Genomic DNA, 12,500 nt, shown 5'->3' with positions numbered 1-12,500 from the left:
AAATGGCCTCTGTTGCCACGGGAGAAATCAAAATCATAATAACAGCAGCACTGCTAACATTTCACTGGTTATGAACAGCCTTTCCCCTTCCCCCCTACACACACACACACACACACACACACATACACACACACACACACACACACACACAAACACTGTGGAGCTGAGCAGCTTCCAGCGGAGCTGCTGAAGGTGTGATTACAGCATTCTGCCACTAGAGGGAGTGTCCAACACACATTCAGAGGTAAGCCTCACAAAGTGTTAGTGTTGTTACGAGCCAGCTCAAGGCACGAAACAAGAAGGGGAGGCCACACAGAATTTAGGATAATAATAATAATAATAATATATTTATTAAAGGTTTACAAGGTTATATAGTTATCTAATAATTATAGCAAACGTGTGGTGAAGTTTAGTGTTATGAAGAGAAACAAAAGATGTAATGTACAGTCAGGTAAATGGTAATATAAACAAACAACGACGATAATCCACAACCAACGACACTCCAAAACCAATCTCTATCCAAATCCGACGACCAACCCAACGCTCCACGACTGCCATCTGATCAGGGCTTTTGTAGCCCAACCAATCATGAGTTACACCTGTCCTACACCTGCTTCCCATTATCTGCTGAGGAAACAGAGACAGAACAGGCATGCAAAATATCCTGGGGCGGGGCCTAGACCTGCCAGGGTCGTAACATCCCCCCCCTTAAGACAGAAGCCCACCTAAGTGGGATTCTGCCACCTCCCAAATCCCCCTTTACCTAAACCATTCAATCCCAACCAACCAAAACAAACCCAGCACTCCCCAAACCCACAACCTATCCCACCACCCCGCGGGACAACGCATCTGCCATTACGTTATCCACGCCCCGAATGTGGTTAATCTGCAAATTGTAAGGTTGCAAAAACAACGCCCAACGCATCAGTCGTTGATTCGGATTTTGTAACGAGTGCAAAAACGTTAACGGATTGTGATCCGAGTATACAACAACGGGATGGGCTCCCCCACCCACATACACATCGAAGTGTTGCAGAGCCCAAATCATAGCCAGCGCTTCTTTTTCGATGGTGGAATAGTTGAACTGGTATCGATTAAACTTCCTTGAGAAGTAACACACCGGACGGTCTATATCCTTCCCGTCTGTTTGCAAAAGCACTGCGCCTGCCCCGACCTGGCTGGCATCCACTTGAAGTTTAAAAGGTCGGTCGAGCTGGGGAGCAGCCAGGACCGGCTCCGTGCTCAGCAACAATTTGGCATTGTCCAATGCCCGTTGACATTCCTCAGTCCACGAAAAATGGACCTTTCCCTTTAACAAATTCGTGAGGGGTGCAACCACTGTTGAAAAATTTGAACAAAACCCCCGATAGTACCCGATCATGCCCAAAAATCGCATCAACTCCTTTTTTGTTGTGGGAGCTGGGAAATGGTCAATGGCCATCACTTTGGCCCGCACCGGCCGTACCTCTCCCTGCCCTACCACCTTCCCCAGATAGACTACGGTAGCCTGCGCAAACTCACATTTAGCTAGATTAATGGTAAGGTTAGCTGCCGAAAACCTTTCAAACAATGCAGAGAGTCTGGATAAATGCACCGGCCACGTGTCACCTACTGTAACAACATCATCCAGATAAACAGCGCAACCCTCAAGCCCCGATATTACATAATTCATGAGGCGTTGAAAACTTGAGGGGGCGTTACGTAACCCAAAGCTCATTACGTTGTACGAGTATAACCCAGACGGAGTGACAAAGGCCGAAATCTCTTGCGCCCGCGGCGTCAAAGGGATCTGATAGTAGCCTTTTAAGAGATCACACTTTGTGACGTATTTGGCGGCACCTACTCGATCTACGCAGTCCTCTATTCGGGGAAGGGGAAAAGAGTCAGGCTTAGTAACCATATTCACTTTACGATAATCAGTACAGAACCTAAATGTCATATCTGGCTTTGCTACCAGCAAACACGGCGACGCCCAACTGGAATATGAGGGTTTAGCCAGGCCATTGTCAAGTAAATACTGGACCTCGTCTTCTAGAATTTTTTTGTTTTACCGGTGGTCCTCGGTAGAACCGCTGCCTAATGGGAGCAGCCTCCCCGACGTCAATGTCATGTGCCATCACGTTCGTGCATGTCGGTACATCAGAAAATAAAGATGCAAATGATGAAATCAGTGACTCCAAATCACCCCTCTGTTCCACAGGCATATGGCCCAACAGGCCATCCAGATTCTTTAACATCTCCGAATTTTTGAGACGTGGTAACAGTAAGCAGTCATCAGGAGCAGCTTCATCCTTGTGCTCATTAATAAACATAGCCAGTCGTTCCGGCACAACGTTCTTAAACTGCTCCAGGACCATCAAATCCCCTAAGTCCTCATATGTCTCAACCTGAACAGACGAACACCAGCGATTAAAAAACCCAACCAAATCTCTTGCCACCTCAGAATAAGTTTGCCTATACTCTTTTTTCAAATTCCTAAACCGCTGCCTATAAAATTCCGGAACCTGCTCGTAAGCCCTCAGCACTGCCTCCTTCACTCGCTGGTAGCACTTTCGGTCGGTCACAGGCAGGGCAACAAACGCATCCTGCGCTCTCCCAGGAAGAACAGTCTGGAGCAACAGGGTACGCTCTGAGTCGTTCCAACCCTGCTCCTCGGCAATGCCCTCGAACAGTGAAAAAAAAATGTCGGGATCACGGTCATTGAATTTTGGCAGAAACCTAACCATACTTGATAAAGTCTCTACTCCACCCCCCCTCGATGACCTAGAGGAGTCTCCAGTTCTACCCTCCTGCAACTTCCCTTCGTCTACTAACCTTAACCTCTCTATCTCTACAACCCGATCATTGTCTCCCCGTCTCTCGTTTATTTTTAATTTTTCAAATTCCCGTTCCTTCACCTTCTCTTCCCGATCTCCCTTCATCTTTTCTAATTCCAACTGGCGATCTTTCTCTCTCTCCGCGTTCTGCATTTTTAGCAGTTCCATCTGTTGCTCAAAACTGAGGTCATTTCTCAGCGCAGGGGAACCTGACTCTGAGCGTGTTGGAGTCGAGGCTGCTGTGGGATTTAAAGGATAGGAGCTTGCCCCTATTATGGACCTCTCTACTAAACCCTTCCTCACTCCCTCTTTTAACTCCTGTTTCCTCAGGTCTTTCGGCAAGGTTTCGTTGAACTTATAATGTTCTGCCACTTCCCCCAACTGATTCTTCGTGAGCCCCTCCAAATACCCCTCTGTCGGAGACTCGAAAAACTCTGCCATCGCTTCCATTTCCAATGCCTACTTCCCCCCTGCAACCGATCTGGCCCAGGTCTACCAATGCCTTCTCCCTGATCGTGTTCTTTACCCGGTGGCTCAGACGCGACCGTGCACACCCGGTAATTAAGCACAGGTGTATCACCACCCACTTACAAAAATCCAACCGACTAGAGCTTCCCCGCATCTATCTTCAACACACAGTCCTCGCTATTTCCAGTGGCTATTTCTTCAGTGTGTCCACCTGCAATTGAGCTGCTAACCAACTCCAGCGCGTCCGACACACCCACGAAAAACAACAAACTCTTACAAGCACGGCCAAAACAACAAAAAGCGGTAAGCGCTCTTAACCTGCGCAAGGGTTTGCGTTCGCTCAGTAGGTACTCACCTACTATTACCACCCAGTTACCACTACACCTGTACCCAATTTTCCCCAGCCTGCACAGCGTGTCTGTTGCAGCGAGAGCCACCAGCTGCAATCACTTTGAAAAGTGACTTCCCTCCTCCACGGCAACCCAACGAAAACAATACAAGTTTAACACTTACCAATTTCCGCGTGTGTCTCCCCCAATTTGCAATACCCTTCCTGCTGCACCGGCAGTTTTATGCCCGTCAGCATCAAAGGCCAATATCCCGATCTATAAAATCAATACAGCTTTACCACCACTATTCCCCAATGAGTGGATGAAAAAGTTGTTTAACCAGATTCCCGGAAAAAAATCTCGGCGAGCCCCCACGTGTTACGAGCCAGCTCAAGGCACAAAACAAGAAGGGGAGGCCACGCAGAATTTAGGATAATAATAATAATATATTTATTAAAGGTTTACAAGGTTATATAGTTATCTAATAATTATAGCAAATGTGTGGTGAAGATCAGTGTTATGAAGAGAAACAAAAGATGTAATGTACAGTCAGGTAAATGGTAATATAAACAAACAACGACGATAATCCACAACCAATGACACTCCAAAACCAACGACACTCCAAAACCAATCTCTATCCAAATCCGACGACCAACCCAACGCTCCACGACTGCCATCTGATCAGGGCTTTTGTAGCCCAACCAATCATGGGTTACACCTGTCCTACACCTGCTTCCCATTATCTGCTGAGGAAACAGAGACAGAACAGGCATGCAAAATATCCTGGGGCGGGGCCTAGACCTGCCAGGGTCGTAACAGTGTCCTCAAGAAGTTGAATGCTGAATGACACGCACACGTAGACACACTTACTAACATGGAATGTTATGTTCATGGAATGATTAATGTTAATATAAATTGATACATTAGTTTTGTACCACAGTGTTAAACAGCTGTCTGTGATAAATTGATGTTGATGTTTTGTCATAAAACATATATAAATAATATACAGTAACTATAAATATAAATTATAAATATAAAATCTGGTTATTTATTTATTCATTTACTTATATATTTACACAGGCACACACAAATGCACATGAACTTGTCAAATGAATTGATCAATATAAATCTGGTTATTTACTTATTTATCTACACAAATTAATTGATCAATGTCCGCATCCCTGTTTCTGCCCCATTGTTGATATTAATTAAGTTTTGCAGTGATCCAAAAATGTACACAAAAAAAAAGCTCAGACCAGACCAAGGGGTAAACCCAGTAACCCTCAGTCACATCCAGTCACACCCAGTCACATCCTGCTCTGGGCTCTGGGGTGACCCTGAGGGGGAAAGCAGAGGTCCAGTGCACATTTCCTGGTCCCCCTCTTCCTCAGGAGGAGTGATGTCATTTTCCGTTCCTCCTCTTCCTCAGGAGGAGTTATGTAATTTCCTGTTCCTCCTCCTTCTCAGGAGGAGATATGTCATTTCCTGTTCCTCCTCTTCCTCAGGAGGAGTGATGTAATATCCTGATCCTCCTCTTCCTCAGGAGGAGTGATGTAATTTCCTGTTCCTCCTCTTCCTCAGGAGGAGTGATGTAATTTCCTGTTCCTCCTCCTTCTCAGGAGGAATGATGTAATTTCCTGTTCCTCCTCTTCCTCAGGAGGAATGATGTAATTTCCTGTTCCTCCTCTTCCTCAGGAGGAGTGATGTAATTTCCTGTTCCTCCTCTTCCTCAGGAGGAGTAATCATCTAAAGAGATGGGCTTACCAGGAGCAGAGAGATTGAAGAGGAGATGGTGGAGTAAAGGGCTGAGTATACAGCTCTGAGTGTGTGTGTGTGTGTGTGTGGGTGTGTATGTGTGCGTTTGCCTCTGTATTTGTGTGAGTGTGTGTGTGTGTAGAAGGAAGGGGAATGCTTAAGCACTTTGGCTGGAGCCAGGTAAATCCATTAAAAACACAAGTATGTAGCTCTTAGTGTGTGTGTGTGTGTGCGCGTTTGTTGCACACATGTTCCTGATGGTGTTTGGCTGAAATTGAATTGCAGCTCCTGCCTCTACCCAGGGGGAGTTGTTGCCGTGGTGATATTGCTCTTGCCTAATGGTAGTGATCCATTACCCAAAATGCTGTACGTGCAGGCAGCAAGGGAGAGCGGAATATAAGGTAGCGTTAGCGTTTTGGGTGGGAAGGAAATGGGTTAGTGTTAGCGAGAAGAGCGGCATGACAGGGAGTATAAAAGGGAAATAGGCTAGTGTTAGCATAGAGAGGGAAATAGGCTAGTGTTAGCATAGAGGGGGAAATAGGCTAGTGTTAGCATGAGAGGGGTGTGTGTGTGATGTGTGTATGATGCGTGTGTGATGTGTGTATGATGTGTGTGTGATGTGTGTATGATGTGTGTATGATGTGTGTGTGATGTGTGTGTGACGTGTGTGTATGTTGTGTGTGTGCTGTGTGTAGACGTGTGTATGATGTGTGTGTGTTGTGTGTGTGACGTGTGTGTATGTTGTGAGTGTGCTGTGTGTAAACGTGTTTATAATGTGTGTGTGTTGTGTGTGTGACGTGACGTGTGTGTATGTTGTGTGTGTGCTGTGTGTAGACGTGTGTATGATGTGAGTGTGACGTGTGTGTATGATGTGTGTGTGACGTGTGTGTATGATGTGTGTGTGACGTGTGTATGATGTGTGTGTGTTGTGTGTGTGAGGTGTGTGTATGTTGTGTGTGTGCTGTGTGTAGACGTGTGTATGATGTGAGTGTGACGTGTGTGTATGATGTGTGTGTGCTGTGTGTGTGACGTGTGTATGATGTGTGTGTGCTGTGAGTGTGACGTGTGTGTGTTGTGTGTGTGACGTGTGTGTATGTTGTGTGTGTGATGTGTGTGTGACGTGTGTGTATGATGTGTGTGTGTGACGTGTGTATGATGTGTGTGTGTTGTGTGTGTGACGTGTGTGTATGTTGTGTGTGTGCTGTGTGTAGACGTGTGTATGATGTGAGTGTGACGTGTGTGTATGATGTGTGTGTGCTGTGTGTGTGACGTGTGTATGATGTGTGTGTGCTGTGAGTGTGACGTGTGTATGATGTGTGTGTGACGTGTGTGCTGTGTGTGTGTTGTGTGTGTGACGTGTGTGTTGTGTGTGTGACGTGTGTGTTGCATGTGTGCTGTGTGTAGTCTTAACTTCTTCATGAACAGCCATCCACATCTTTAACTTCTCCATGAACAGCCATCCACATCTTTAACTTCTTCATGAACAGCCATCCACATCTTTAACTTCTTCATGAACAGCCATCCACATCTTTAACTTCTTCATGAACAGCCATCCACATCTTTAACTTCTCCATGAACAGCCATCCACATCTTTAACTTCTTCATGAACAGCCATCCACATCTTTAACTTCTCCATGAACAGCCATCCACATCTTTAACTTCTCCATGAACAGCCATCCACATCTTTAACTTCTCCATGAACAGCCATCCACATCTTTAACTTCTTAATGAACAGCCATCCACATCTTTACGGTCATGGGATGGGTGTCATGACAGCAAACTCAGTTTTTGAGGCCCTACCCCCAGCCAACTTATGCTGTGTGTGTGATGTGTGTGTGACGTGTGATGTGAGTATGATGTGAGTATGATGTGTGTGTGTGTGTGTGTGTGTGTGTGTGTGTGTGTGTGTGTGTGTGTGATGTGAGTATGATGTGAGTATGATGTGTGTGTGTGTGTGTGTGTGTGTGTGTGTGATGTGAGTATGTTGTGTGTGTGTGTGTGTGTGTGTGTGTGTGATGTGAGTATGATGTGTGTGTGTGTGTGTGTGTGTGTGTGTGATGTGTGTGTCTGTGTGATGTGAGTATGATGTGTGTGTGACGTGTGTGTGATGTGTGTGTGTGTGTGTGCCAAGGCCCTTCCCCAGCCAACCCGAGAGAAGAAGGAGACCAGGACAGAAACAAAGACAAGTTCTCCTCAAATAATGTAATATCAGGGAGAGGAGGAGAGGACCGTGGAGAGGGAGAGAGAGAGAGTGAGAGAAAGAGGAGAGATAGAGAGATAGAGGAGAGAGAGAGAGGAGAGAGAGAGAAAGAGAGAGAAAGAGAGGAGAGAGAGAGAGGAAGGGAGAGGGAGGGAGAGAGAGGAGAGAGAGAGGGAGGGAGGGAGAGAGAGAGAGTTAACTAGAGAAGGGAAAAAGCAGCTGAACTTACCAACATCTGATGATTTGTGATTCTTAATAATTTCCGCCAGATCAAAATTCCCAGCAATGATCGCCACCTGTGAGAGAAGGAGAGAGACAAAGAGAGATGGTGTGTGTGTGAGAGAGAGATGGTGTGTGTGTGTGTGTGAGAGAGAGATGGTGTGTGTGTGTGTGTGAGAGAGATGGTGTGTGTGTGTGTGTGTGTGTGTGAGAGAGAGAGAGATTGTGTGTGTGTGTGAGAGAGATATGGTGTGTGTATGAGTGAAATAGATGAAGTATGTGAGAGAGATGGAGTGTGTGACAGAGAAAGCGAGAGAGAGAGATGGAGTGTGTGTGAGAGAGAGTGAGAGAGAGAGAGGGAGTGTGTGTGTGTGAGAGAGAGAGAGAAAGAGATTGAGTGTGTGTGTGAGAGAGAAAGAGAGATGGAGTGTGTGTGTGACAGAGTGAGAAAGAGAGATGGAGTGTGTGTGTGTGTGTGTGAGAGAGATGTATAGTAGACAGACAAAGAGTGAGATAAAGTGAGTGAGACAGGGAGAGAGAGGGATGGAGTGTGTGTGTGTGTGTGAGAGAGAGAGTGAGAGAGACAGGGAGAGAGAGAGGGGTAAAGAATTAGAATTAGAAAAACACTTTCTTGGCTCAAAAACAACATGGACAGACATTACATTTGTCATTACAGTACTATTCCAAAAAGATAGCCCAATAAACAGTGACAGAATTAGAGAGAGAGAGAGAGGGAGAGAGATATAGAGGGAGAGAGAGAGAGAGAGATGGAGAGAGTGAGAGAGGGAGAGAGTGAGAGAGAGAGAGATGGATGGATGAGAGGGCGACAGGTCTTTCAGGTGAGCTGTGGAATCAGCACAGCCCAGCAGCTAACCAGCGCACCTGCATACACACACGGTGACCATGGTAACAAGAGGAACTCAGTTAACCTCAACTTAACATCTCTCTTCGAGGCACCTCAGCTCCTTAACTTAACATCTCTCTTCAAGGCACCTCAGCTCCTCAGCATAGCATAGCATCATACATACATACACACTCACACACACAAAAACACACACGCATACACACTTAACCTCCTATAACCCTCACATTCTCAAAAATCTACACATTTCTCTTCCACCTTGACCCCTTCTTTCTTTCATCCTTTTTTTCTCTATAGCCTGCCATCTCCACATCTCTTTCTTCTTTCTTTTAAGGTTTCCCTTGTACGTCGCTTTGGACAAAAGCGTCTGCTAAATGACTAAATGTAAATGTAAATGTTTCCCTCTCCTTTTGCTCTCTCTCTCTCTCTCTCTCTCTCTCTTCATCTCCCTCTCTCTCTCTCTCTCTTCATCTCCCTTCATATCTCTGTTCATCACTACCAAAGAGTGAAGATGGTTTATGTAATGTTCACTCCTTGATTTCTCCCTCCATAATGAATGTTTGTGACATTCCTTAAAGGGTTATCATATAGTTTGTGTTATAAAGCTTAATGTTCTCGTGCTAAGCTAAGATTCTGTGAGCTGTTATAAAGGTTAATGTCCTCGTGCTAAGCTAAGATTGTGTGAGCTGTTATATAGCTTAATGTCCTCATGCTAAGCTAAGATTCTGTGAGCTGTTATATGGCTTAATGTCCTCATGCTAAGCTAAAATGATGTGAGCTGTTATATGGCTTAATGTCCTCGTGCTAAGCTAAGATTCTGTGAGCTGTTATAAAGGTTAATGTCCTTGTGCTAAGCTAAGATTCTGTGAGCTGTTAAAATAGGGTGACCAGACGTCCTCTTTTACCCGGACATGTCCTCTTTTCGAGACCTAAAAAATGCGTCCAGCAGGGATTCCAAAAACGTCCGGGATTTTGCCTCGTCGGATATTTGTGTTTCTGTCTTTCACAAACTAGTTATTACCTCATTACAAGTTTTGGAAAGGGTATCTCCCTTACGCTCCACCTTCTTGCGCGAGCTCTCACTGTAGAGAGAACTGTCATTGGTCGACCACTTCCCAGTGTTTAATTTTTAGAGTTAGAAATAAAATAGACTCGAGTAGCACAGGAATCCCGCCTGTTTGAGACTGTGGTGGCAAGTGCACGGCTCTGTTTGGTCGTGAGTGAGTGAGTGAGCCTCGCGAGCGTGCAGACAGACGGGGTTAACGTCTAGTAAACAGACTTGGAGCGACTGTTCGACCCAAGCTGGTGAAAGCTGCCATAATCAGCGGCTGGATATAAAGGTATAGCACATGAAGTTTTAAATAGTAAAAGAAACGAAATGGTTAAATCACGAGTTAATTATAGATGTCGTGGCTCTCTTTTATCATGCCGGTTCATTGATCCTGTGGGTATGCTACCCTACTATAACTAGCTGGTGAACTCTAGCCTACAACGTTTACCTACTCACTTGAGCTGCAAATCCCTACCATGCTACAGTATAATTAGCACCTATCTCAGCAGATGTCCTCAATATGTTTATTGTTGTGCCATATTTTAAATCTAAATTGGTTAATTTCTCTTCCTAAAACCCACTAGAGGACACTATTCAAAAGGATATTTTCAAAAATGTCTTATGGGGGAGCACGCCTCCAGACCCCCCTAGTTTTACTGGGTCACAGGAAAAATAATAGGTTTAATCTAGGGGCTTAGCCCCCCCCAAAAGTGGGAACCTAGATTCGCCCCTGTGCGTAACCTCGCTGTTACATTACAATACGCCATTTCCAATCTGGCAACACTGAGCACCTTGCCGCCTCCACTAGTTGCATCGTTTACAATAGCACATGACATCTGCATGTAAAAAAGATGTCAAAACTTCGTCCTGGGGAGGGAGCGGGGTCATCTGCATGTGAAAAATATGTCCAAAAACTTCATCGAGGGGGAGGGGGCGGGGTCCGCGACGAAGTGTCCTCTTTTTCACAAACTCAAATCTGGTCACCCTAGTTAAAAGGTTAATGTCCTCGTGCTAAGCTAAGATTCTGTGAGTTATTATAAATTTGAGACAATGAGGGGCAAGATGTTAATATGGTGACCATGTTTAAATCCATGGATCCTTATAGAAAATATATTCCTGATGTGACTTTAGCGATAGAGCTACCTTTGCCTAGCGTCAAATGAGGAAGGGATAACGGTTCTAGTCTGTGCTATTCTATCTCTCTCTCTCTCTCTCTCTATCTGTATCTGAATATATCTCTCTCTCTCTCTCTATCTATCTCTATCTGTATATATCTGTATCTCTCTCTCTGTCTCTCTCCCTCTTTCCCAACCCATCTCTCTCTCTCTCCCTCCCCCATCCCCTCTCCCTCTCCCTCTCTCTCTAGGCATTAAGGGTAATTGTTATGGCTGTTGAAATAAATGACACTTTAAGTAGAATGTATAATCCCTAAGTTATTATCAAGCCTATGTGTATTTTCAGTTGTGTATTCTGTGTGGCAATCAGTCTGTTAGAAAACTGTTATGTTTGAATTAAGAACATTCTATGTCAGTTATTTTGTAACGTCTCTTAGGTTGGATGCGCTGTATGTAGCCTGCTTTATTGTTGAGAGCATCTGAAGTAAAAGGGCTATGCTATCGCCTATTTATTCTCAACACAGTGTCGACTCTCATTATTGAAACCAATAATGGCACCCATCATTTCTTCCTCATTACTCTGTTGCTGTCTGATGTGTTCACTGTTGTTTCTGCTGATGCCCCATGGTGCATTAACTTGCCCCCCTGAGCACAAACACATGAGCTCACATCTGTTAGCAGCGCCTCTGTCATGTCTGTTAGCAGCGCCTCTGTCAGGTCTGTTAGCAGCGCCTCTGTGACTGTGTTAGCAGCGCCACTGTGACTGTGTTAGCAGCGCCTCTGTGACTGTGTTAGCAGCGCCCCTGTCAGGTCTGTTAGCAGCGCCTCTGTCATGTCTGTTAGCAGCGCCTCTGTCAGGTCTGTTAGCAGCGCCTCTGTGACTGTGTTAGCAGCGCCTCTGTCAGGTCTGTTAGCAGCGCCTCTGTCAGGTCTGTTAGCAGCGCCACTGTGACTGTGTTAGCAGCGCCTCTGTGACTGTGTTAGCAGCGCCTCTGTCATGTCTGTTAGCAGCGCCTCTGTGACTGTGTTAGCAGCGCCCCTGTCAGGTCTGTTAGCAGCGCCTCTGTGACTGTGTTAGCATCCCCTCTGTCAGGCCTGTTAGCAGCGCCTCTGTGACTGTGTTAGCAGCGCCTCTGTCAGGTCTGTTAGCAGCGCCTCTGTGACTGTGTTAGCAGCGTCTCTGTGACTGTGTTAGCAGCGTCTCTGTGACTGTGTTAGCAGAGCCCCTGTTAGGTCTGTTAGCAGCGCCTCTGTGACTGTGTTAGCAGCGTCTCTGTGACTGTGTTAGCAGCGCCTTCTGTCAGGTCTGTTAGCATCCCCTCTGTCAGGTCTGTTAGCAGCGCCTTCTGTCAGGTCTGTTAGCAGCGCCTCTGTCAGGTCTGTTAGCAGCGCCTCTATCAGGTCTGTTAGCAGCACCTCTGTGACTGTGTTAGCAGCGTCTCTGTGACTGTGTTAGCAGCGCCTTCTGTCAGGTCTGTTAGCATCCCCTCTGTCAGGTCTGTTAGCAGCACCTCTGTGACTGTGTTAGCATCCCCTCTGTCAGGTCTGTTAGCAGCACCACTGTGACTGTGTTAGCATCCCCTCTGTCAGGTGTGAGACAGGTAGGGACAGGTGTGAGACAGGTAGGGACAGGTGTGAGACAGGTGTACAGACAGGTATGGACAGGTGTGAGACAGGTAGGGACA

General features: G+C 46.0%; 1 protein-coding gene across 1 annotated transcript in view; it reads right to left on the bottom strand.

The window, feature by feature from the left end:
• The window catches only part of shank3a (SH3 and multiple ankyrin repeat domains 3a), a 301,875-nt gene that overhangs the window by 109,606 nt on the left and 179,769 nt on the right, over positions 1 to 12,500 (bottom strand). The window contains exon 10 of the mRNA XM_042703868.1: positions 7,798 to 7,864. Coding sequence (XP_042559802.1) covers positions 7,798 to 7,864 — 67 coding nt within the window. The remainder of the gene's footprint in view (positions 1 to 7,797; positions 7,865 to 12,500) is intronic.

This window comes from Clupea harengus, chromosome 3 (assembly GCF_900700415.2).
Source record: "Clupea harengus chromosome 3, Ch_v2.0.2, whole genome shotgun sequence".
Taxonomy (NCBI): Eukaryota; Metazoa; Chordata; class Actinopteri; order Clupeiformes; family Clupeidae; genus Clupea; species Clupea harengus.
This window is presented reverse-complemented; position numbering and strand designations above follow the sequence as displayed.